This window comes from Gopherus evgoodei, chromosome 1, assembly GCF_007399415.2.
Source record: "Gopherus evgoodei ecotype Sinaloan lineage chromosome 1, rGopEvg1_v1.p, whole genome shotgun sequence".
Lineage (NCBI taxonomy): Eukaryota > Metazoa > Chordata > Testudines > Testudinidae > Gopherus > Gopherus evgoodei.
Genome location: NC_044322.1, coordinates 148,701,139 through 148,728,276, shown reverse-complemented (window position 1 = coordinate 148,728,276; position 27,138 = coordinate 148,701,139). Strand labels below are relative to the sequence as shown.

General features: G+C 42.5%; 1 protein-coding gene across 8 annotated transcripts in view; it reads left to right on the top strand.

Moving 5' to 3' along the window:
• Nucleotides 1-27,138, top strand: part of TAB3 (TGF-beta activated kinase 1 (MAP3K7) binding protein 3) — a 71,788-nt gene that overhangs the window by 26,302 nt on the left and 18,348 nt on the right. For 3 of the 8 annotated variants that reach the window (XM_030575418.1, XM_030575390.1, XM_030575441.1), the window contains exons 2-3: nucleotides 17,499-17,687; nucleotides 21,746-23,180. In XM_030575418.1, the coding sequence (XP_030431278.1) occupies nucleotides 17,586-17,687; nucleotides 21,746-23,180 (1,537 nt within the window). In that variant the 5' untranslated portion in view covers nucleotides 17,499-17,585. Of the gene's footprint in view, nucleotides 1-1,608; nucleotides 1,691-12,336; nucleotides 12,426-17,498; nucleotides 17,688-21,745; nucleotides 23,181-27,138 lie in introns of those variants that run through there. The other 5 variants (XM_030575429.1, XM_030575400.1, XM_030575409.1 and 2 more) reach the window with 5 other exon arrangements.

Below are 27,138 nucleotides of genomic sequence, written 5' to 3'. Positions count from 1 at the left end.
GGTGGTTAGGGATGGGGGTCTGTGGAGGGGGCAGTCGGGGAGCAGGGGGGTTGGATGGGGCATAAGAGTCCCAGGGTCTGTTTGGGGGGTGGATAGGGGTCAGGGGATAGGGAGCAAGGAGGGTCCTGGGGGGGGGGTTCTCTGGAGGCGGTGGTCAGGAGACAAGGAGCTGGGGCGGGGGTTGGATGAGTCGGGAGTTCTGGGGGGTCCTGTCAGGAGGCAGGGGTGTGGAGAGGGATTGGGGCAGGCAGGGAGCGGGGAGGGGGGGTTAGATGGGTCCAGAGTTCTGGGGCTCCTGTCGGGGTGGGGAGAAGTTAGATAGGCAGGGGGTCTATCTGGGTGCAGGGGTGTGGATAAGTGTTGGGGCAATCAGAGGACAGGTAGGGGGTAGGGTCCTAGGGGGGCAGGCAGGGGATAAGGGGCAAGGGTCCCAGGACAGGGTAGTCAGGACAAGAAGTGGGGGAGTTGGGGGCTCTGGGGGGGCAGTCACTCAGCCCTCTGCCCTGAGCCCTGCGCCTCCACACACCCTCAGGCCCTTGCCTTGATCCCTGTACCACCCAGCCCTCTGTTGACTCTTTCACCCCCCCCATGACACCAGCCCTGACAGGCACCCCCACAAATACCCAGCCCCCCTACCCTGACACCTGCACCCCCCTCACATGCCCCCAGCCCTCTGCCCTGACTCTCGCACCCCCCACATCCCCAGCCCCCTTACATCCCATGCACCCTACCCATCCGCACCTCCACCCTGAGCACCAAACGGGAGCCCCTGCACCACCACTCACATTCCTACCTGCACCCCTCACACCAAATGGGAGCTGCCCAGGTGAGTGCCCCCACACCCAACCCTCCTGCCCCAACCCTCCTTCATTCTAGCTCCTGGTCAGACCCTTCACCCCCAGCCCTGTGCTCCGTCCACTCCTACGCTCAGCTCAGTGCAGAGAGAGAAGAAAATGGGCCAGACCCAGGGAGAAGGTAGGTACCCACTGTATGTAGGCAGGGCTGGGACCCCAGACCGGCACCGGGCTGAGCGGGTCCGGCAGCTGGGATCCTGGCTGGCAGGAGCCGGAGGATGGAACCCCTGAGCAGCAGTAGACTGAGCCGCTCAACCCACTGCCGGTCTGGGGTCCCGGCTGCTGGCCCCGCACAGCCTGCTGCTGGTCTGGGGTTCTGACTGCCAGACCCTTCCCAGCTGGGGTCCCGGCTGCAGGCCTCACTGAGTCCACTGCCGGCCGAGAGGAACAGAACCACAGACCAGCAGCAGGCTGAGCGCGCCGGTGGCGTAAGATCAACATTTTAATTTAATTTTAAATTAAGCTTCTTACACATTTTGAAAACCTTGTTTATTTTACAATACAACACTAGTTTAATTATATAATATATAGACTTATAGAGAGAGACCTTCTAAAAAACATTAAAATGTATGACTGGCACACGAAACCTTAAATTAGAGTGAATAAATGAAGACTCGGCACACCACTTCTGAAAGGTTGCTGACCCCTGGGTTACACCAATGTAATCGTTAGAGTGGTTAAATAAATGAAAATGTCACATACAAAACTTCTTTATATTTTTTCCCATTGCCAATGTAGCCAGATCACTTAAACAGTCTACCTAATTAATAGTTGCACTGCAGGCAAGTTTGAAGTTGAGCCAGTCTTGGTTGCAGAGCCTGTTCAAAGAATTAGAGGTGAGATTACATGATTACATCTGCAGCCAGGTCACATGCCAGTCATGTTTACAAGGCTATAATTGGGTGCAGATGACTACTGAATGGATAGTAGACATGATTGGGATGAAATGTTAAAGACCCTTTTTTTGGCCTACTTAATCCGTGATGAAAGAGGATTTAACTTGAGCTATGTTCAGATTTCATGGAGTGGAATGAGGTTGCCACTTCCATGTAGTACTTATTTATAAAAACTTTAATATCTTGGCAACCTTTCTTTCCTGGTCACTTGTTTCTACAATCCCTGTAAAATGCATAGCTGTAACAAACTGTCCTTACGAGGTTGCTGCAGTATTGAGGGGTGTGAGAAGAAATGATATATCTTCGCCTAGGAATATAGCCCAGACGTTTGACTAAGAACTTAGTCATTTTGGGGCTCTGCTCTGTTACGCAACAAACCAAAAATAGTAATATTCTTGTGTTTAAATTCGGTGCTTTCTAATTCTATTTTCTGAGCTAGTTTCCTTCTTGTCTTCTCATGTTTTGTTGTTGGCATACAGTTTATGGAAGATAGTCAGTTTTTCAGACGTATGTAACCAAAGCAGCAATGGAGCTGAGATAGTTTTATGCATATAATATCACATTTGGAATCAGCTGCCCCCATTGCCTACAGTGATTAGCCAGTGCCTAATCTTTTTAAGCAGAACTTTCCTGGAGCAGAGCATGATTTGGGCAGTGGCGAAGCTTAGGGGAGGAATTGAACAGCATCTTTCCCCTTAAGTCCCATCTCTTTCCAGCAGCCACACATCTGGCTCAGCTGCCAGGCAGTATTCCCTCATCTCTTCACCCCTAACACCAGCTTCAAAACAGATCCCAGCCAGCAGAACCTTGCCTCCCCGTTCACCAACCTTCATGTAAAAACAGCCAGTTTCTTGCCCTGATCCCACCTATGTGCTACCTTGGATTGTGACCACAAATGATAATAGAAATGGGGCCATAAATTGGATACTAGTCTGAGGGTCCTGAATGTTTGACAGCCTCTGCTCTAAAACTAAATTAAATCATCAGCTACCTCTGTTTGAGCACTCAAGGCATACCTGGTGTGTGTGTGGTTTACACCAGGGGTTCTCAGCCTTTTTCTTGCTGAGGCCCCCTCAACATCCTATAAAAACGCCAGGGCCCAGCGGGGAAGAAGAGGGACCCTTAAGCATAGGCATAATTTTACTTCTATTTGGGGGCTGGGGGCAAGAGCTGGTGGGGCTTGAGCCAGCTCCTCACAGTGGGGTCCAGGGAGGGAGCCCCACCTCCACCCCCTGACTCAGGAGGCCACCTAGCCTGTCTGGCTGTGGGGGACCGTAACCAAAAAAATCAAAAAGGGGACTCAGTTCCAAAAGTTTGAAAACTGCTCAGGGTGCAGAGAGGGTGCGGGCAAGGAAGTAGCTAAGGGTGCAGGGAGGGGAGTAGCTAAGTACTGTATATGGATGGGGGGCTCCCAGCGTGACTTCCAGCTTCGGGGGTGGGGTGGAGGCGCTGGGGATCCTGGCTTCAGTCTCCTCGCTCCTGGCTTGAGTGGGGAGGTTTCCTGGCTTCAGCCCCACAGTGCTTCAGGGGCTTGAGGGGGTGCTGGCATCCACGCCCGGCTGAGGGGTGGGGGGCCACCAGTTTCAACCACGCACTGCTCCTGGCTTCCGGGCAGAGGAGGACCACCGGCTTCAGCCCCACATCACTCCCGGCTTGAGCGCTGGGGCTCGGAGCACTGGATTTCAGTTATGGGGCTCTGTGGCCCCCCTGAAAGGGCTCGTGGATCCCCGCTGGTTTACACTATAACAAGTAAACATTCCTAGTGTAATGGAATATTTTCCATTTATTTACTCTAGTAAATCAAACCTCTGAACAACTCACTTCTTTGCCACTAGGCAGTTTCTGGGAATACTGTGTTTTGTAATGCCTAAATAATAGTATTGTTTCAGATTAGTTGTTGAATCTGACCTCTTAACTGATCTGTAAAAGTAATTTAGATATGGCTTGGAAAATACTTACACTTAAAGTAGACTTTTCTGAAGACTTTCTATGCTCCATAGATTACAAGAAATATGCTTAGATTACGTGTGCTAAGATTAAATGTCTGTGCTTCATATTTAAGATCACTAAAAGTATGTTGTTTTTCCCCTTCAGCTTCACTGGAATATCAGAGAACTGATTACGTTTGGTGTTTATGAGAAAAGAATGTACAGTGTTCTACTGGGTGACTTCTTGGTTGAGAGTACATTATTTTAGGACTGTACTTGCATTATTAGATGATTCCTAAATCCTTCAGGGTTACAGTTTTCTCATAAATCAAAGAAATATACAACGTGAATTTCTTTATTACTAATTTAAGTTAAGGATCTGCAAGCTTAATGGGCATTACAGATTGCAAGGTGGTCATTGTCACACAAGTCAGTCAGAATTGTTATCAAGATGAAATTATTGCTTTTTTTAGGACTGTCGATTACTCAGTTAACTCACGATTAACTTAACAAAATTAATCGTGATTAATTGCACTGTTAAATAATAGAATACTAGTTGAAATTTATTAAATGGATTTATTTATTTTTTGATGTTTTTCTGCATTTTCAAATATACTGATTTTTATTACAACACAGAATACAAAGTGTACAGTGCTCACTTTATATTATTTATTACAAACATTTGCACTGTAAAAGTGATAAAAGAAATAGTATTTTTCAATCCACTGTCCGCCACTTCCTGCAGCTCCCATTGTCTGGGACCGGCGAACCACGGTCACCAAAAGCTGCGGGCGGCCATGCCTGCAGACAGTTGATGATGTAAACAAACCATCTTGCGGCCCACCAGCGGATTATCCTGATGGGCTGTGTGCAGCCTGTGGGCTGCAGGTTGCCCACCATTGATTGGGTTAAGGCCAGGTCTATACTGTCATTTACTTTAGTATAACTTACGTTACTCAGGAGTATGAATAAGGTGATGTCTACACTAGCACTTTTGTCAGTATAACTTGCATTGCTTAGGAGTGTGAAAAAAACTCTGAGAGACAGAAGTGACACTGATGAAAGCACCAGTGTGGACAGTGCTATGTTGATGGAAGAGCTTCTCCTGCCGACATAGCTACTGCCTCTCATGGGGATGCATTTATTATGCTGACAGGAGAGCTCTCTCCCATCTTCATAGAGCATCTTCACCAGGTGTGCTACAGTGGCACAGCTGCACAAGTGTAGCACTTCTAGTGTAGACTAGCTCTTCCAAAATCAAGGGGAAATCTCCCTGTGAAGAATTGAGTCACAGAATGTGGAAACCCAGGGCACAGTAGATCAGTGAAAGAATTAACAATGTATTTGTTGCTGGTTGCTGAATTCTGTTATTGGTCATGGGAATGGGCTTGTAAACTTATACAATTTTTACAGTACTATCCGTTAGGTGGCAGTGCTGCAGCTTCCCATTGAAATTGTATGGAAAGGGCTGATTGGTAAAAACCAATAAAGGGTAGAGCGAAGGGACTAAAAAACTGGTCTCCAGCCCTGGGATCTTACTTCAGCCTGGTAGTTAAATTTAGCTCAGGAGCTTGCTCCAGTCTTGGGAGTTTGTTTCAGTTTAGGAGTGAAGTCCAGCTTAGAAACTTGGTTTCAGTTAAGAACTCATCCTTAAATATAGGCTTTCAGTCAGAAGCCGTCTCTTGTCTTTTAATGGTGGATTTTATTAAGGGATGTTTATTTTAAATACCGTTACCTGTAACGCTAAGTTAAATTAACATACATTTTATAGGATCTCAAATTGTTAGTTACTTTGATATTTAAAATAGATTCCAGATTATTTTCAATCTATATTTGAGACTATAATCTGCATTTTTTACACTATAATTATGGAGAGACACTCTTTACTAAATACTAAGCACTGTCCTAGCTGCTGCTTTAATGAAGAGAATATGATCTAGCAGTCCGTCTGAGCCTCCTTTGAGCTTTAGAGAATTGGATATGGTTTCAGTAGTTACAAGGTCCATTTAAAAAAAAAAGCCTATAATTTTTTGTTAGATTTCCAGAAAAAAAAACCCCACACATAGTTGTTAAATTAAAACAAATAGCTTTCTTTTTATATCATTCTGAAGTATGTACATGAAATTAAGATATATTGGAAAAGCTTTTTTATTTGAGAAGTTTAGAATTACTTTTTCTATAAATAAAAACTTATGCTATTCTAAAAAGTTGAAGGGAGATTTGATGAGCGCATCAAGGTTTTGGGGCTTATTAGGAAACAAGTTATAGAATTATCTAGAAACGTAGAGGGAAAGGGAACTTGGAGCCCACTAATTAGGCAGAGCAGTGTGAGTACTGAGTGAAGTGATCTCTTTTTGATTGAGGGCAGAGGGCTTGGTTTATTGAAACCTAGAAAATTCTAGAGGTAGCCAGGGCATTTGAAAACATGAGAAGTCACTAGAATTTGCTATTCCATTCTAATGTAGGAAATTTGAAAGCTGCTAATTAATATAAATATATGTAATTACCTAAAGTAATTGCCTAAGACAATATATGATATTCTTTTCTGACTCCACAAGTCTAAAGGGGTAGGAAAAAAGCAATTGGATGAACTGAAGTGCAAAGTAAATATGGTCAGGGTTAAAAAAAAAAATACTCCTCTGAAGAGTACAGGAAATAATTTCTTTGAATTCTTCATGATCTAATGTGCCAGTGGATAAAACTTATTGAAGGGAAGAACAAACGGGTAACAAGTTTGATCCACCATTAAAATGGATCAGATGTAGCTGCAGTGATCATTTAAGTCTTTGTTCCAGGCCTCTCGGCAGCTTTTAAACTGCTGGAGGACAAAGACATGAACTTGAGAGACAGAGTTGCAGCTTTCTTTTATGCTAATATTGTCTTTGATATAGCACAAAATGAACAGTTTTTTTAAAAATGACCAAAGCACTTCACTCTTGATGCATTCTTTTCAGGTACACTTTTAGAAGAAATGGAGAAAATCAAAGGAAGAACAAAAATAATTGTATTAGATACTAGGGCAAGAGGATTGGTTGAACGTGAGAAATGACCAGATATTGGTTACAAGTACATGTAAGGGGAAGAATAAAATCCTACTTAATGCTATTAATTTTACATTTGAAAAGAAAGCAGAATGCTAGCTATATTGCAAAAGACAACGTCTAGGAATGCTGAGGAAAGCACAGGAAGGAGGTCTGTTCCATTTTTTCATGTGTTGAAACTAAAGTGGAAGTAGAGGAAAACATCTGAAGTTCAGTCATTCTAAGCTTCTGATATGTGAGCACTCAATAATATAGCATATTTTTACATAACTGCTTCACAGAGAGGCTATAAATTTACAAAAGCAGTTAAAGGAGGCTTTGGAGGGATTTACTAGCTAGAGACTGACATTGCTGACTCAGTCTCCAAACCTGATTTCCACACACAAAATAAATTAATGGAAACACATAAGGAAGGCATTGGTTCTCTCACTATTGTACGGGTGACCCCTTTCACATAGCAAGCCTCTGAGGGTGACATCCTTATAAATTAAAAACACTTGTCTATATATTTAACACCATTATAAATCCTGGAGGCAAAGCAGGGTTTGGGGTCAAGGCTGACCGCTCACAACCCCCCATGTAATAAACTTGTGACTCCTTCAGGGGTCCTGATCCCCAGTTTGAGAACCCCTGACATAAGGACAAATTGGAAAATTATTTGAGAAGGTATGGGATCTTTACTAGGCATCATGACTGATCCAGAGACACAGGTTGAACCCATATCACAAGAAGGCTGAAATATTGCTCATGGAACATAATCCTAATTATATGCCTTTTAGGATTTAAAATTGAAGATCCAGATTTCCACCCTACATTTGTTGGTAGATTAAGTTCTCACAATTCATTGCTTCAAAATGGTGAAAAATGGCTGTCCAGCCAGCTCAGCATCAGTGAGCATGATTTTGAACACCATTCAGATTGATATGGTTGCAACTTCATAATAGGTTAGGTAATGAAAAAACAAATGAATTGATAAAAATGAATCAGTATTGTAGATCAGATACAAAGGAGAGAGAAGTCTTAATGGCTTGTAGCTTGGTGACTTGATCTTGTTTTACTTACAGAATTGCTGCTTCTTTTTGGACAATATCATCTTTTGACAAGGTATCATTTTTTGGCAGAAGGACTGCTATATAGCTCTGGATTAATAGAATCAGATGTAAAACAATTTTACCTGCTTAAACATACATTTTCATTTCTGCTCCATTGATCTCAATCGTCTCATTCATTATTAAAATATTTCCCATTCCTCAACAACAGGCATTTAGGCTTTCCTTTGTTTTTCAGGTAAGGGATTAGTATTTGGTACTTTTGTGTGTGATTCAGATTTCTGTTTTTTCAGGAAGAATAAAGAACTTGGAACAGTGGAATAAATATCACCCAAAATTTGCATATCCATCACATGCTGCTGCCAGTCATTGATCTGTAAACAGGGTTAACTGAGTTGTGAGTTGGCAAACTGAGATATGGAAACATACAAACAGCTAAGGACTAACATTGCAGCAGTGTGTTGCGTATAAAAGACTGTTGGAGTAGTTAGCTATTTCCGTATGCAATAAATATTATCTGTTCTGTCTTAACATCATTTATAGCAGTAATCCTTGTTTGTTCGTTTTCATCAGCATCTTGCAAATTTACTTATGGTACATCTTGAATGTGTCTACATCCTGCATTTAATACAATAGGGAGCAGAAAAAATTATGGAAAGGGGTAGCTTAATTCACTTCCAAATAAGTCTGAAAGTGCAACTAAAATCAATGTCACTTTTGATCTGTAAAGATACTGTATAAAAATAGCAACATCTTAGACATCAGATTTTCTCCCTGTATGTATTGAGTTATATCTGTTAACTTACTGGTAAAAATGCACATTTTACCATTTCTTTTATTCTTTTTTAGTCCTGCAGAGCCAATGCAGCGGAGAGAGGTTGAGCGGAATTCTTTTACTTTTTGTACACCATCAGAATTTGGTTGGGACTTCAAATGAGTTTTGGATGCCTTGGGGTTCAACCCAGGCCAAAAAGGGGTTGTCACTGCCTGTCCTGCAATTCTGGGTGCCTTCAGTGCTGTACTGCTGTGGCTGACAACCCTGACACCAACAGCCAACCTGCAAGCATACAGGCCACACCCTGGCTTCTGTTACTTAGGTTTTTTGTTTTTGTTTTTGTTTGTTTTGTTTTTTGCAGTGTAACTCCAACAACCCCCCCAACACAGAGTCCTGAATTTCTCCAAAAGTGTCTGCCTTGCAGTGTTCAACCTTCTCCCTGCAAACTTACAGAACCTTAAGTTCATTGCTCCTTTAAAGAGAGAATATACTGCAGCTCATTAATTTAATTAGATTGTGAAGAACACTTATTTCATTCACAGCATTGAATTGGTTTATAGTAAAAATAAAACAAGTTTATTGAAGTCATAGATTTAAATGGTACCGAGTACACTGAGTAAAGAAAGAGATGGTTACAAACAAACAAAAGTAAAAAACACGCTTTTGAGACTAAAACTTAATTTCAGCAAGTTACAGTCTTTGCCTAAGAAGATTTCTCACTTGTATTCAGTGCCCAGAGACTTCAGCCTCCTTGGATGAGGGATGCAATGTTCTGTGATTCCAAGAGCCCTTTGACTCTCACAAAGCTTTTTGTTTCTGCTTATCTCTCCCAAAGTTCATTAACCTTGTTGGAAGAGGCAGAAAGGCTTCCTGCTGTCCTCCCTTCCTGTTGACTTCCCACCCGCCTGCTGATTCGTATGGAAATGGGGCTTCTATTGTTTTGATTCCCTGCTGTTTAATTTACATTGAAGACAGGTAGAGAGCTGCTGTAAGCGTGTGCAGACTCACCCCTCCAGATTTGGAGACTTTTAGAGGATCCCTTCCCAGCTAGCTACTGCCCGTCAATGAGCACTTTCTCTTGACCTTTGAAGAAAGTGCTTCAGACAACGTTCTGTCTACTCTTTTGAAGTTAAGAGTATAGACTTACTGTGGCATTACTACAGAATTGAACTTCCTTTCCAGCAACTGAGCTCTGTACATTGCCTTTATGGCAGACTGTATTGCTTACACATATCATGATGATTTTAAAGACATTTCACCTCTTATGCTTGTCTTATTGATCCCAAACAAGTAGTATGGAATGTCAGAGGTGGCTTTCACTAATAGTATGCATCAAATGTGGCAGAAGAACAAACTTTTGACTTGGTGATGTTTCTGCTTTAATGGATATTAATTTCAGTGATGGAACTCTCCAAATAATGAAGCATTATTAGAGACTAAAAAAAGGGAAAAAATAGTGTAGAAGAGGCCTGTCAGAACAGAGTACTTGGAGCGAGGTGAGGAGTGAGAGGCCAGAGCTTTGCATCATACAAAAAAGAATTATCCATTTATGTAGATGAGAAGACTATCCAGAATTGAATATTAAAAAATATAGTAGACACCAAGATTTTGGAAAGAGTCTGAGCAGTTAAGCTTCAGAGGCACAAACCAACCTCTTTACCTATTGGAGGTTAGGAAGAAGCTTTGGGGGGGGGGGCGGTTGTGGGTAGTGTAGCATACAGAACACGGGACTTAATGGATCCCTTGTCTGATTCTGTATGTTCTTTTAGAGGAACTTGCATATTAGTGTCTGACGTTGCAGTCTATATGATTTTATAAAAATATGCTAATGGATGAATATAATGTAACTGGAATATGTTTCATGCAAAAGGTCTCTTGTAAGGTATCATTACAAGGCTTATTGTCTTCTGAGTGTGGTCATCCTATTTGTGTAAAGGTATCACTCTTTTGTCTGAAACTAGAAATATGAAATATAACTCTGAGGGCCTATTGTAATTATCCAAAGTGTGGGCCATTAATGGTGATTTGGAATCTTAATGACTCCCATCAACCAGGACAATTAACTGAGTGGCTCTGTTTGCATGCAAGCCTTTCTGTGAGTCAGGCTGGGAGGAATGAAGGCCTGGGATCTTACAGTGACGTGATCATGTCACATGAACTGGAATCCATCTTTACCCTGGTGCTTTTCCAGTGGAGTGGGTAGAAACCCAGAGGGACAAAGTATTCCCACCTTATGCAAAAGATATGTAAATGAGTGGAACAGAACAGTGGATGAGCCATCATGAAGAATCCCCTAGTTACCATCTGAGCTGGAAAAAGAGCTGTACTAGGGGAAAGAATTGTGCCCAGGCCTGGAAGGTGTCCAGTCTGAGGAAAAAACTTACTGAAACATCTCTGAGGGTGAGATTATCTGTATTCAGTTTGATTAGACATAGATTTGCACATTTTATTTTATTTTGCTTGGTGACTTACTTTGTGCTGTCTGTTACTACTTGGAACCACTTAAATCCTACTTTCTGTATTTAATAAAATCACTATTTACTTATTAATTAACTCAGTCTGTATTAATATCTGGGGGAGCAAACAACTGTGCATATCTCGCTATCAGTGTTAGAGGGCGAACAATTTATGAGTTTACCCTGTATAAGTTTTGTATATATTAAGCGGATTTATTTGGGTTTAGACCCCATTGGGAGTTGGGCATCTGAGTGTTTAAAGACAGGAACGCTTCTGTTAGCTACCTTTAGGTAAACCTGCAGCTTTGGGGCAGATAATTCAGACGCTCGGTCTTCGTTGGAGCAGATGGGAGTGTCTGGCTCAGCAGGACAGGGTGCTGGATTCCCGAGCTGTCAGAAGGCAGGAGCAGAGGTAGTCTTGGTACGTCGGGTGGCAACTCCCAAGAGGGTTTCTGTGATCCAACCTGTCAGTGTCCTTAAACTAAGGACCTATTTGCACTTGGTCTCAAACTTAGTTTTTTGAACTAGTGTATATATGGCTTTTTAAGCAGTTCAGTTTAATTCAATTTTAACACACTTGGCCAAGACTGTGCAAAGTTTAACCATATTTAACAACTGAATTTAAATATGGCTTAAAAACAGTTAAAATTGGGTTATATCACTGTTTGGCAGCTAGTCTGTTTCTGCCCTGAGAGTATCAGAAAATTGTCCCACCATTGCTCTAGGACTGATGGAAGTGCTAGTGCAATCAGTCACAGCTGTTTCTACCATTTTTGTCTACTGTTTGCCTAGATGAGATGGTGGTAAAAATTTCTCTTGTCAGGTCAACTCTAGTGATCACTGGATGTCTTCAGCGTTGGCTGAACTGAGTTAAAAATTTCTAGCATAAGTTTCTAACTGGACTAAAGCATAGTTTTAAACCTGTTTTTAAACATAGTTTAGTTACCTATTCAGAGCCCAATGAACAGTGTTTATAACCCAGTTTGAACACAGCTAGGTTTAAACCCTGCCTAGGAAATATGGTTCTATATTGAGGATAACTCTTCACAGACCATTCAGTGACCATTCAATATGGATCAGGACAAACCTTGTCTAAACAAAATGTGGACAGGCCAGAATATGTTAAATCTCAGTTTAAACAGTTTGACATTGTCACTCACACATTTTATACCAAGTTAACCTGATGCAACTTTAATTAAAATGATATGTTAAAGCATTTCAGCTGTCACAGTTCCTTTCTCTGTAGTTGGTTTAATGTGTTAGTCTCTGTAGTCTAACTATGAAGGGCTCATCGTTCATGAAAAGATGTTTATGCCTTTTCATATTTTTTTTTTCAGGTCTGGGTATGTTGCCAAAAGTGGCAGTTTCCACATAAAATAGTCATAAGAATATAAGAATGGCCTTACTGTAGGGATATTAAAAAAAGGTTTGTATTAAACATGGTTTATGTGAGAAATGATTTATTGATCTATTGTTAATTAATACTTTATAACTTAAGGTTTATGTTAGAAGTAAATTTGGGATGATTTATTGTTAGAAATAGCTGTGTCTGTGTGAAGCCTGCTCACAAGAGATACTTTGTATAAAACTTGTTAAACATCAATTGACTCTAAGCGCCTGTTCTCTAAGTGAAACTTTGTAGTCGCTACTTTAATTTGTAATAGCCGCTGTAAACTGCTAAAGTAGTCAATTGACTCAGCGCCCGAGCTGTCAATTGACTCTGTAAGCTGCTAATTGGTTAATTGACTCAGCGTGCAAACCGTCAATTGACCCTATACCTCAGGCAAAACTGTAATTACTACTTTGTAACCACCGCGGTAAGCCAAAACAGTGGCTATTATAGTATACAAATAGAGACCCCCACTTCTGTAAATTCATTTTTATCTAAAGACAGGGAGTCTCACACCCCAAAAGATAGTGTATGTGAATGAGTACCTAATTTAAATGATGAATGAATGGTTAGGGAGTTACCAGCTTGAAAAATTCAGTGTCAGCCGAAGAAGATGTCAAATGGGATCAACCAGATGACCCCCGGAGGACAAACTGGAATCCACCCCACGCACCTAACAAACATCTGACAGAATGGAGCCAGCCACCTGCTGATTGATCTAGCAACAGCAGAATGAAACAACTCCCATGAACTAACATAGGGAAAAATCCCTATAAAACTGGACTCTGAAGACTGAGGACTTTGAGTCTATGGGCTTGTCTACATCAGAAAGTTGCAGCGCTGGTGAGGGAGTTACAGCGCTGCAACTTTGAGAGTGTCCACATCTGCAGGGCATCACCAGCGCTGCAACTCCCTGTTTGCAGCGCTGGCCGTACTCCCGTTTTGTCTCGGGTGTAGAGGATCCAGCGCTGGTGATCCAGCGCTGGTAATGCAATGTAGACACTCACCAGCGCTTTTCTTGACCTCCGTGGAAGGAGGAAGCCTCTGGTAATCAAGCTGGTTTCCTTTCCCGGTTTGCTCTCTCGGTCCCGGAGCCAGCCAGCAAACCGCAGGGAAGGAGACCTGCTTGCTCGGGGTTCCGGGACCGAGAGAGCAAACCGGGAACGCCGCGGTTTGCTCTCTCGGTCCCGGAGCCAGCCAGCAAACCGCGGGGAAGGAGACCTGCTTGCTCGGGGTTCCGGGACCGAGAGAGCAAACCGGGAAAGGAAACCAGCTTCGCCGCGGTTTGCTCTCTCGGTCCCGGAACCCCGAGCAAGCAGGTCTCCTTCCCCGTGGTTTGCTGGCTGGCTCCGGGACCGAGAGAGCAAACCGCGGCGTTCCCGGTTTGCTCTCTCGGTCCCGGAACCCCGAGCAAGCAGGTCTCCTTCCCCGCGGTTTGCTGGCTGGCTCCGGGACCGAGAGAGCAAACCGCGGCGTTCCCGGTTTGCTCTCTCGGTCCCGGAACCCCGAGCAAGCAGGTCTCCTTCCCCGCGGTTTGCTGGCTGGCTCCGGGACCGAGAGAGCAAACCGCGGCGTTCCCGGTTTGCTCTCTCGGTCCCGGAACCCCGAGCAAGCAGGTCTCCTTCCCCGCGGTTTGCTGGCTGGCTCCGGGACCGAGAGAGCAAACCGCGGCGTTCCCGGTTTGCTCTCTCGGTCCCGGAACCCCGAGCAAGCAGGTCTCCTTCCCCGCGGTTTGCTGGCTGGCTCCGGGACCGAGAGAGCAAACCGCGGCGTTCCCGGTTTGCTCTCTCGGTCCCGGAACCCCGAGCAAGCAGGTCTCCTTCCCCGCGGTTTGCTGGCTGGCTCCGGGACCGAGAGAGCAAACCGCGGCGTTCCCGGTTTGCTCTCTCGGTCCCGGAACCCCGAGCAAGCAGGTCTCCTTCCCTGCGGTTTGCTGGCTGGCTCCGGGACCGAGAGAGCAAACCGCGGCGAAGCTGGTTTCCTTTCCCGGTTTGCTCTCTCGGTCCCGGAACCCCCCTTGAAGCCGCCCAACAGCGCTGCAGTGTGGCCACATCTAACACCACTTGCAGCGCTGGTTGCTGTAAGTGTGGCCACTCTGCAGCGCTGGCCCTATACAGCTGTACTAATACAGCTGTAACAACCAGCGCTGCAAAATTTTAGATGTAGACATGGCCTATGGTTCTGCTGCCAGCCTCCAGGAGCATCAGGTGCACCTGACCCGGACTCGGCTCCACTCTTGTGTACAGGGTACCTGGCCAGTATTCTGTCACAAGCAACTTTAGGCTGGTAACTATAATATCTATTCAGAACTTGTATGAATGATTGTGTGAATGGAGACTAAGTAGCCAAACAACATTGTTTGCTGTTATCTTTTATTTTATTATGATATTGACAATAAATGTGATAAAAGTCTTGTCCTCTTTAATAAGATCCTGCTGGTTTTTACTGGTCTAATGTAATTGGTGTAACATTACTGGGTCAGACCAGTGGTCCATCTAGCCCAGTATTCTGTCTTCCAACAGTGGCTGTCACCAGATGCCTCAGGGGAAATGAACAGAACAGGCTAACTTACTGAATGATCCATCTCCTCGTCATCCAGTCCCAGCTTCTGGCATTCAGAGATTTAGGGACACCCAGAGCATGGAGTTGTGTCCCTTACCATCTTGGGCTAATAGCCATTGGTGGACCTATCCTCCATGAGGTTTTCTGTTTCATTTTTGAACCCAGCTGCATTTTGGGGCTTCTCAACATCACCTGACAATGAGTTCCACAGACTGTGCTGTGTGAAGTACTTCCTTACATTTGCTTTAAACCTGCTGCCTATTAATTTCATTGGGTGACCTCTGGTTCTTGTGTTATGTGAAGGGATAAATAATACATCCTTATGCACTTTCTCCACACCTTTGATCAGTCATGTTAATTAAATCATACCAAATGTTACAGCCATATAATGCAACCAGGAAGACCATTGCATAGTATAAGAAAGTAGGTGTTGTTGAGACCATTCAGAATGCTTGGGGAAAATCTATTATCTCAGCAGTACAGCATTGCTGAAATTCATTTAAATATTTTTTATGCAGTACAAATATAAGTAATAAAATAGAATATTTAGTCTGTTTGTTTCTGCACCGTTCAACTGAGCTTTTCACTGTGGAATGACACTAGCATTTGTGTGACAGTGTTTCGCAGAATGTGTTTTGAAGTGCTCATTTTCTATTGATAAAATATATGCTTCAAAAATCAGATATACCAATACAATCAGCATCAAATGGTTCGAGTGAATATTGCTACCACTGAAGTAATTATTTTATAAATATTTTATAGCTGACAAAATATTATGTGCAATATGAAGTGTAAGATTCAATTTATAGTCTCTTGCTTAAGTGGCTATACTGAAGTATTGAAATTTTGAGAGGCATAGGAAGAAGCTTAATTTGGTCTTGAGTATCCTTTGGTAAGGTGGGTAGCAAATGCTCTTGCAATTTACTTTCAATTAAGATTCCCGTCTAGATGGTTTTTAACATTCCTAATGACTTGCTTACAGTGTCAAGGCTAAAAGTGTGGGAAAAATTGTCTACAAATCTGGCTTATAAAGCACATGCAAGATTCTGTCCACCCTAAAGTATGATAGTTTCATAATGAAATCTGGAGACATACAGAAGAATTTTGTTGTGCTGGAAAGTGCATAATCTTACTCTGAACAAAGAATGAAGTCAGCAACCCAGGCTGTAGAACACCCGTGTCTCCCTTCCACACCTGTCAGATGAGGATAATATTAACTTCCTCACAAAAAGGTTTTGAGGATTAGTTAATGTTTGTAAAGTATGTTGAAGTTTAGCTATTTCAAATACTTAATATTACTAGAGTTACTTTCTGGCCAGAACTGTAGAAGGCATCCTTGGCTTGGTATTTTGACTTCAGCTACAGTACTTCAGGCTAGTATTGTGTCGATGAATCTTAATTGGCAAACCATGTTTACTCAAGATGTATGTGTGTCCTATGTACACTCTTATTCTGGTTCAAATGCTACTTGTTATAATACTACTAGATAAAAGAATCCTGACACAAAAGTAGACACTTTTTTCTCTCTGTATTTAAATATGAAGGTGATAAATATTTTATGAATACCCAAGATAAATACTCACTGTAATCCTAAAGTCTCTTGGTCACTCTTCTTTCCCCAGTGGTATCTTGAATGGATGCTCACATCTTGAAGGCTTGAAAATATTATTTTCCTACCGACTGTACCTATTTCTATTTTGAATTTTTTTTATTTTAATATAATGGAATAGAAACAGACATGGCTTTGTTTCCTGGTGTGCAAGGTTGGATGTTGGCTAATTGCTTGAGTCAGCAAGAATTATTTTCCTGTATATGTCACAAAAATGGTGGCTGTATTTTTTTGTTCTTTCTAATTTTCTAATTAGTGGATGATATGAGATGGAAAGAGATTAAATCCAGAGAACATTTCCCTGTATTTTGAGCAGTTTTAAGGTAGGGTACATATTATGCCTGAACTACTGAAGTGTCTAAACAGACACTGTGTTAGAAAGTTGTCGACCTGAGCTGTAAAATCTGTTATCTGATATCAGCAGCTGCTGTCTAATTTTAGTTAGTGGTATATATTTAAAGGTGGTGGTTGTGCACTGTGGGAGTTGGGGAGATCTAATTATTAGCCAAAATACATAATTTAAAATACTACTGGTAATTGCACCACCCGGACTTTTACTCTGTCACTGTTACAACATAGCTCTGTTACTAAAATAATGAACCCTTGTATAGTACATCATATCCTCAAACACCACAAACTTTCAACTATTCAAAATGTCTTTGAAAAGTAAATTAGTATTAATCCCATTTTTATCAGCTGACAAACTGAGGCAGACTGAAATCAGAGAGGGAGTCTAATGCACATCTGGGATTAGAAATTCATGACTCAGCTCATGTGTTTATTCCACGCCCCTTTAATCTGTGAATCTAGAAAACAGTTCAGGTCATCAATTCACAAACTTCTCCCTCAACCAAATGAAAGAAGTTAGTTTCACTTTTACTTAGGATGAATTGGGATGTATTTAATAAATGGTCATCGTTGTCTGTTTTTCATAATAGAAAATGCCTGAAGCATCAGAGGATCATATCCACTGGAAGACTACTTGACTTCCATTCTTGAGAATCCCAGAACATCATCAGTCTGGCATGGCGCAGGGCAGTCAGCAGCTTGATGTGCAGGTACTCCATGACCTCCGGCAACGTTTCCCTGAGATTCCAGAAGGGGTGGTGTCTCAGTGCATGCTCCAGGTATGCTGCAGCAGAATACAATAGCATAGTAACAGTTGTGCCAGCATAAGTCCGTAATGTAGACCTGGCCCAAGGCTATGCAATATGTGAATTAAAAAGACAAACGAACCAATAGTCATTAGCTGACCTGTCATCACATCACATATTCCAAATATTTAAAACTACACTTCTACCCTGATATAACGCTGTCCTCAGGAGCCAAAAAATCTTACTGTGTTATAGGTGAAACTGTGTTATATAGAACTTGCGTTGATATGCCGGAGCGTGCAGCCCTGGCTTCCTCCCCCCCACCCCCCCGGAGTGCTGCTCTACCACATTATAGCCGAATTCATGTTATATCTGGTCGCGTTATATTGGGGTAGAAGTGTATATAAGTCTCAGGTGATAGTGTGTTCCATGGGACATCTCCTAGCTACCATCTTTCCCCCTCGTATCTGTCACATTATGTGATCTGAGGATGCCATGGACTCTTCATTGCATTCTGCTTAGATAGTAGGTGGGTGGCGGGCAGCAATTGCCTGTGCTCCCTGGTGCCTGATACTGCTCTCAGTTGCATTGGTGCTCTCTGTAATTATGGGGCTGGAACATGGGGACTCTGCTTTAATTCTGTATTACCTGCCACTTAGGACAGCTCTGTTATCCAGCAGAATACAGACGCAGAAATTGGTGTTAGGAGAATGGTGCATGGTGGGATGTGTCAGAGCCAAAGATGTGAACTGGGCTGGACTTCACAGGGCCAAAGATGAGAGAGAAGTAGATCTTTAGCTGAGAATGTGTATTCTGGTTATTGAGGTCATCTGAAATATAGTGCTAGAGTAAAGATGACTTTGTCTAGACGATTCGCAGATCACCTAAGTAGGAGAGCTAATTGTAACTCATAAGTCTATTGATATATATATATATATTGTAAGACAGTAAGCATCATAACGAGAGTACATTGATGGCTTTTAGTCAAACAAGTGAAACACCTTACAAATTAGCATTGATTCCTCAGTGCTGGAGAGTCGTTCAAAAATAGCATCAGTGGCAGAGGAGATCTTGATGAATCTATACGTTTACTTGTGCCTAACTAACTTATTTTTGACCTATTGAGATCTATGGTATGCTGTAGAAAATACCCATCTTGGGATCAATTTTGTAAAATGTATATGGTCAGAAATAGTCAAATGTGACTAAAGGTACCGATTAGATTAGGGTTTGGATTGAGGCTGAATCACAGTTTTTTTGTTTGGATTTTGTTCTAAAAATGTGGAAAAAAAGATTTCTGTGAAAAATAGTAACAATCGCAACATTTCCACAATTCATTACAATCTTGAGTGACTTTCTAATGTGTTTCCTATTATCTTGGGCCAAAATATCATTAGAATAGCTGTTGTCATAACACTTTGGCCATAACTAAAGTGGAGGGGGAAAGCCCCTTTTGTTTTTGACTCAGAACCAAAACTTTGCGTAGATTCAGGTCCAAGGTGTGCAGTTCAAACTGTACCCCTTCTGAAATTTGGAGGGGTTTGGATTCTTCATTCCTCTGAGGGCTGCACAAGCTTTTTCAGCATGCTTTTTTATTTCTATTAAAGAAAATATAATAGTTGAAGATGCAATGTCAGAATATAAGGAATTCTGGAAAATGTCTATTAGTTTCCAAACATTTTAAAGATTCTAAATTATTATATATTTATCAGTTGACCAATGTAGGATTTATTGTATTTTCTAGTTTACTTGATAGCCAGACCAGTAAGAGCTAATAGTTTGGGCAAAATGTCTCGGATTTCATTTTTAAAATTTGACAGAGAATATTGGTAGTTTATCTTTTAGAAAACACTCTTCACAAAAGACAGATTTCAATCTGTGTTACTGATAGTAAAATATTAATATGCACCATTTTCAGACTATTCGTAAGTAGTTTTTAAACTCTGTTTAGAAAATACTTCCAAGTCTCTGTATATTGTATTTAACATCTCAATCCTGTTGAGTATTTGTGGCTGTTTACTACATTGAAGCTATTTTCTAGAAAGAGGAAGGTGATCAGAAGAGTAAATTGAAATGGATTAGCCTAAGGGGTAAAGGACAGAAATCAGGGGAGGCCTTTTGCAGGGAAGGTTAGACAGAATACATTTGAACTATGAACACACTTTTACAATAAAATTTTTAACACTGGGGTTTATTTTAAATTGCAGCTAATGGGAAGAGAAAACCAAAGTTAAACAATATGAGTATTTGGATTGCAAATTCAGTAACCATGGAGACTGGATGGCTGTAATATGCTAAACCACTTTGAAACTCTGAAGTGTTCAAAACAATATTTCAAACTGTGAAATAGTTCTAATGTGTAGTATTTTCTCATTTGAAATAGTGTTAAATATATATACATCCTTTTCTAAAGAAACAGAAACTTGTCAGGAATAAATGCCAAAGCTATAACCATTACCAAATTCTATTTCCCCTAACTTGGGCCATGTCTACATCTAAAATTTTGCAGCGCTGGTTGTTACAGCTGTATTAGTACAGCTGTATAGGGCCAGCGCTGCAGAGTGGCCACACTTACAGCAACCAGCGCTGCAAGTGGTGTTAGATGTGGCCACACTGCAGCGCTGTTGGGCGGCTTCAAGGGGGGTTCCGGGACGAGAGAGCAAACCGGGAAAGGAAACCAGCTTCCCCGCGGTTTGCTCTCTCGGTCCCGGAGCCAGCCAGCAAACCGCAGGGAAGGAGACCTGCTTGCTCGGGGTTCCGGGACCGAGAGAGCAAACCGGGAACGCCGCGGTTTGCTCTCTCGGTCCCGGAGCCAGCCAGCAAACCGCAGGGAAGGAGACCTGCTTGCTCGGGGTTCCGGGACCGAGAGAGCAAACCGGGAACGCCGCGGTTTGCTCTCTCGGTCCCGGAGCCAGCCAGCAAAACGCAGGGAAGGAGACCTGCTTGCTCGGGGTTCCGGGACCGAGAGAGCAAACCGGGAACGCCGCGGTTTGCTCTCTCGGTCCCGGAGCCAGCCAGCAAACCGCAGGGAAGGAGACCTGCTTGCTCGGGGTTCCGGGACCGAGAGAGCAAACCGGGAACGCCGCGGTTTGCTCTCTCGGTCCCGGAGCCAGCCAGCAAACCGCAGGGAAGGAGACCTGCTTGCTCGGGGTTCCGGGACCGAGAGAGCAAACCGGGAACGTCCCGGAACCCCGAGCAAGCAGGTCTCCTTCCCTGCGGTTTGCTGGCTGGCTCCGGGAACGCGAGAGCAAACCGCGGCGTTCCCGGTTTGCTCTCTTGGTCCCGGAACCCCGAGCAAGCAGGTCTCCTTCCCTGCGGTTTGCTGGCTGGCTCCGGGAACGCGAGAGCAAACCGCGGCGTTCCCGGTTTGCTCTCTCGGTCCCGGAACCCCGAGCAAGCAGGTCTCCTTCCCTGCGGTTTGCTGGCTGGCTCCGGGACCGAGAGAGCAAACCGCGGCGAAGCTGGTCTCCTTTCCCGGTTTGCTCTCTCGGTCCCGGAACCCCGAGCAAGCAGGTCTCCTTCCCTGCGGTTTGCTGGGTGGCTCCGGGACCGAGAGAGCAAACCGGGAAAGGAAACCAGCTTGATTACCAGAGGCTTCCTCCTTCCACGGAGGTCAAGAAAAGCGCTGGTAACTGTCTACATTGGATTACCAGCGCTGGATCACCAGCGCTGGATCCTCTACACCCGAGACAAAACGGGAGTACGGCCAGCGCTGCAAACAGGGAGTTGCAGCGCTGGTGGTGCCCTGCAGATGTGTACACCTTCAAAGTTGCAGCGCTGTAACTCCCTCACCAGCGCTGCAACTTTCTGATGTAGACAAGCCCTTGGACTTGCTACGTTTTATGTGGGTCACTCAGTAGCTAATGTTATCATAAGATTTCACTGTAAGTAACATGAGCCACATACTTCTTATATAGCATGGTGTAACAGGGATTATCTTTAATTTATTTCAGGAATCAAGTATGCAGGCTACCGTGAAGTGTTATCCCTAAAATGTGCTCAAGCTAGGCTTAACTGGAGCTTAAATTGAATATACTGATTGGTGTTACTAATGTAATTTGAAGATAATTGGTGTCAATTCTTACTTCTAGAACAACAACAACCTTGAAGCATGTTGTCGAGTCCTTGCGCAGGAGAGCAGCAAATACTTATATATGGAGTACCATAGCCCCGATGACAGCAGAATGAACAGGAATCGCCTTTTGCACATTAACCTGGGTATTCATCCCCATACAAGCTACCATGCAGGGGAAGGAGCTCAACTTAACGGTGGTCGTACACTGGTACATAGCTCAAGCGATGGACATATTGAGCCACAGTGCACAGCAGGTAAACAGCTGATATGCTTAGTTCAAGAACCACACTCTGCTCCAGCTGTTGTGGCAGCTTCTTCTAATTACAATCCATTTTTCATGAATGATCAGAATAGAAATGCATCTACTCCTCCTCCGCAACCAACTCAACAGCCATCTTCCATACCACCAGGAATGAACACATTTGCTATGCAAGGCCCTCATCCTCCTTCATATATGCATATACCTCGGTACAATACAAATCCTATTACTGTTACGTTATCGCAAAACCTCCCCTCTGGACAAACAGTACCCAGAGCTTTACAAATTCTTCCGCAGATGTCAAGCAATCTTTATGGGACTCCTGGTTCTATATATATTAGGCAGACATCTCAAAGTTCTTCAGGACGACAGACTCCTCAGAATGCACAGTGGCATTCTTCTCCACAAGGCCCAGTTCCACATTATACTCCACGCCCGTTACCTGTTTATCCACATCAACAGAACTACCAACCTTCACAGTATTCCCCTAAACAGCCCCAGATCCCTCAGCCAGCTTATCAGTCACCACCTGCATCTCAGTGTCCTTCTCCTTTTGGCTCTCCTCAGCATCAGGTACAGCCTACCCAATTAGGTCATCAGAGTTCACATGTGTTTATGCCACCTAGTCCTTCAACTCTTCCACCCCATCCATATCAACAGGCGCCCCAAAGTTATCAAAAACAGGGTGGTCACTCAGTATCTTATCTCCCTTATGGACCTAGCTTATCCAAAGGTTCTATGAACAAGATAGAAATTACAGTTGAGCCACCACAAAGACCTGGGACTGCAATGAATAGAAGTCCTTCACCAATAAATAATCAACCATCTCAACGAAACCAGCACTCGCTGTATGCAGCCACTACTCCACCTTCAGGCTCTCCTTCAAGAGGTATGTCAGGTCAACCAAAACCGCCATTTAATCCGTTATATATTACCTACACACAACCAACTGGTGCACTAACACAGTCTCCCCGGGTAATGGTATCTCAGCCAAACTCAACAGTATTTAAAATCACAGTAGGTAGAGCACAGACTGAGAATCTTTTAAATTTAGTGGACCAAGAGGAGCGTTCTGCAGCACCAGAACCTATTCAGCCCATTTCAGTAATACCAGGATCTGGAGGAGAAAAAGGAATCCATAAATACCAGAGGAGTTCCAGTTCTGGATCAGATGACTATGCTTATACTCAAGGTAAATTTCTTGAACTGTCAACTGCTAATTTAATTTAATTTTTTTTTAAAATAAATTGAACCTATTCAGAAAAACATAGATGACTTTTGGCCTGTGTGATCCGAGAGATTTTGATGTACTAGAAGTTTTTAAAATATAACATGGAAAATATGAATTGATGAGAGAGTGGCAAATTCTAATGATTTATTATAAATAGCTCTACAAATCATCTTGTCCTATAAGAGAACAAGATGACATTTGAAGAAGCTGAAAGGTTGTGTGTTTTAAAACTAACAAAGGCAAATGCTTTTCTGTATAGTTCATTTACAAAGTTGTGTTGAAGTTTGACACACATATTTAAATACAGATCAGATAATTTTCATACACTCATAGAAATGTGGAGCTGGAAGGGATCTCAAGAGGCCATCAAGTCCAGCACCCTGCACTGAGGCAGGATCAAGAAACGTAGATTATCACGGACAGGTGTTTGTCAACCTATTCTTAAAAACCTCCAGTGATGAGGATTCCACAACCTCCCTTGGAAGCCAGAGTTTAAATACCCTTATAGTTAGAAGTTTTACTTCGCATCTAACCCAAATCTCCCTTGCTGCAGATTATGCCCATTACTACTTGTCCTTTGAATAAAATACATTTCAATAAATTATTACAGAAATATTTATTTGTTTAATAAACAAAATTATTTTAGGTGCTACACAAAACCAAAAACATTGTACCAAGACAAAACCAAACAAGCCAGACAGGGTAATAAACAAAAATGAGGAGAGGAAAGAGAGTGGTCAGGAGATAAAATATTACGGTTGCACAGTAAGGCGAATTCACGTCTTGATTAAATGTATAATAATTCAGTTATTTTAAGCTTTTAAAAAGTTATTTTATCATAACTGACGTGACAGAAATGGTTTTTCAGCAGAATTTGGATGCAAAGAGGAAGGATGTTTGGCGGTTTGTTTTTATATGATGGGGCAGGCAATACTTGGAGAGAGTCCTAATATCAAATACACCTCTACCCCGATATAACGCAACCCGATATAACACGAATTCAGATATAATGCGGTAAAACAGCGCTCGGGGGCGGGGGGGCTGCACACTCCAGCAGATCAAAGCAAGTTTGATATAATGCGGTTTCACCTATAATGCAGTAAGATTTTTTGGCTCCCGAGGACAGTGTTATATCGAGGTAGATTTGTACTAAGTAATTACAACTTAAGTAAAAGAGAATTAGGTGAAAACTACCCAAACATTTGAGCAGAAAAGTGCTTTCTTCAGAGTTGCAGCTTTTGCAACCTGATTGATATACTTGAACTCACTTGCACAGAGAAAGTTTTTAGTTTGCAAACATTCAAGCCAGTCAGCTGTAGTTGTCATAATGCTAATTAGCAGCAATTATTCAAAGCGTCTACTTCATATTTAGATTTCTAATGAGATGAGATTATCTGCCTTTCTTCTCCTCCTAGCCTGTCTTTTCACTTCATTTTATTCCTATTGCACATTATTTCATTATTATCTCTAACTCTGCCCTGCGGTATTTGGGCCCTCATTTCCCCTGTCACCTCAGAGCTATCTTTAACCTCTTAACATGGAATTGCTCTGTACCAGATTGTTTCCGTTCAGTACACACAGCATCCCCTGCTGATTCCTGGACTGAAAGTGGGCAGGAATAAACTTTGTGAATGGTAGAGAACAATAGGAGTGTGAATATTTACCCTAGGCAGTGTTGCCAACCTGGTCCTACCTGCCGGGGCCATACACTCTCTCAGGGTGTGCCCTTTAGCGGTTCCAAACAACCTTCAATAACTGGCAGAGTAACCACTGTTCCACAGATTAACTGAATTGTATAGGAAAAATATAACTGATTTCATGTGAGTAAGACAAAATATGGGTTCTGGTTTGCAGAATTACTTGCTAAATATCAGAGGGGTAGCCATGTTAGTCTGGATCTGTAAAAGCAGCAAAGAGTCCTGTGGCACCTTATAGACTGACAGATGTATTGGAGCATGAGCTTTCGTGCGTGAATACCCGCTTCATCAGACGCATGTCAGATTGCTAAGTAAGGTTTTATTTGCTGCTCAGTGTTTTTTTCACGCTGTTTTTTCCCCAAGATACTATTTTATTTTTTCTTTGGTAGTTAGAATACGACTACACTATGCGCCAGATTGGCGAGTAGTAATCGATCTATCAAGGATCGGTTTATTGCGTGTAGTGTAGACATGATAAATTGATCCCTAATCGCTCTCACATCGACTGCTGAACTCCAGCAGTGCGAGAGGCAGAAGCAAAGTCCGTGGCTATCTATCCAGCGCTGCAAGGACGCGCAGTAAGTAATTTTAATTTGATCTAAGATAAGTATACTTCAGCTACACTATTCTCATAGCTGAAGTTGCGTATCTTAAATCGATTCTCCCCCCCCCCCGCCCCAGTGTAGACCAGGCCTCAGTTGAGTTTCTTAGGTTTATATGATCGTTGGGGCAGAGAACTGTATCTTCTTATATGTTGGGGCTGCAGTAGTGGCTTTGTGTGCCACTGCAATATAAATATCAACAGCAATTATATTTAGCCTCTGCAAACTTATATTACACACTTACATAGCACAACTGAGATTTAAAGAGGAATATACTTAAAATCTTCAGATTTTAGCTAATTTAGGAAATTAATTTGTATGATTTTTTTATAAGTCTACCATGGTGAAAAAGTTACAGAAATATATAAAACACTACTGATTTTTTTTCTTTAGTGTGATATATTATATTGCATGATGATATAGCCTAATAAGATGCAGCACATATGGGCGAGCATTGTATGTCAGGTATAAACTGGATGATGAATGAGCATATAAAGCCAGGAACTGGTGAGCCATGTATCATTACCATTGTGAATTTTTTAAAATTAATGCTGTAATTATGATCTTTCAGACTCTTCTGTTGACTGAGACACATTGTTTTTATGAAAGGTTGTTGCTGGTTTTGTTGCTTTAATATTATTTAATAAGATATCTTGTTTTCAATCCCTATATTGCTACTAGCTTCTGAAATGCGAGGGTCCATACAAAATCCAAGTTTAGCATTTCTTCAGGTAGAAAAGTGGCAGCCAACAAAAATACCATATTTTCATGCTCCTGGCTCTTCCTCTCTGTTTTCTCTCCTGCCTCCGTAGGATCTGTCATGACTGCTCTTAGCTCTATCTGTGGAGTTTTTTCCTTTCTTTCAGTTAGTATATAATTGTATTAACCAAAACACTGTGTGAAAAACATTTTAAATTACTGTTTGCATTGAATGGAGGTCAGGAAGGGGAGAGACTGCAGGTGCCTCGCATGTAATAGCACTTTACAGGCTTCTGTGGTATGTCCTTGTGCATTCCTTTTTTCTGTTTATTTCACAGTGAAACAGGAATAACCTGCTGGCAAACCCATTACTTAGACAGTCTATCCATCTGAATACCAGCCGTAAATCTTTTCCCTCCTTGCTCAATTGCCCTTGTCAAGAAGGATCTTTTCTCTTCATTTGAGCATCCGTAGATCAGAAAGTGCAAAACCTCAGACCAGTGACCTGTATTAACTACTTCTGTTTGACATCAAAGTAAAATATTGAGGAAGAACCTGTCTAGTCTCTGTCAGAGAAGAATGAATATTTATTCCTAGCTAGTCGGATTATCTTTACCTACTCACCAACTGCCTCAGGAACCCATAACAGAAAAGGTCTTGTTAGCTTGAGGCCTGGTCTACACTACACGTTTAAACTGAATTTAGCAGCTTTAAACCAATTTAACCCTGCACCCGTCCATGCAACGAGGCCCTTTATATCGATATAAAGCGCTCTTTAAACTGGTTTCTGTACTCTTCCCCAAAGAGAGGAGTAGCGCTGAAATCGGTATTGCCATGTCGGATTAGGGTTAGCGTGGCTGCAATTTGACAGTATTGGCCTCCGGGCGGTATCCCACAGTGCACCATTGTGACCGCTCTGGA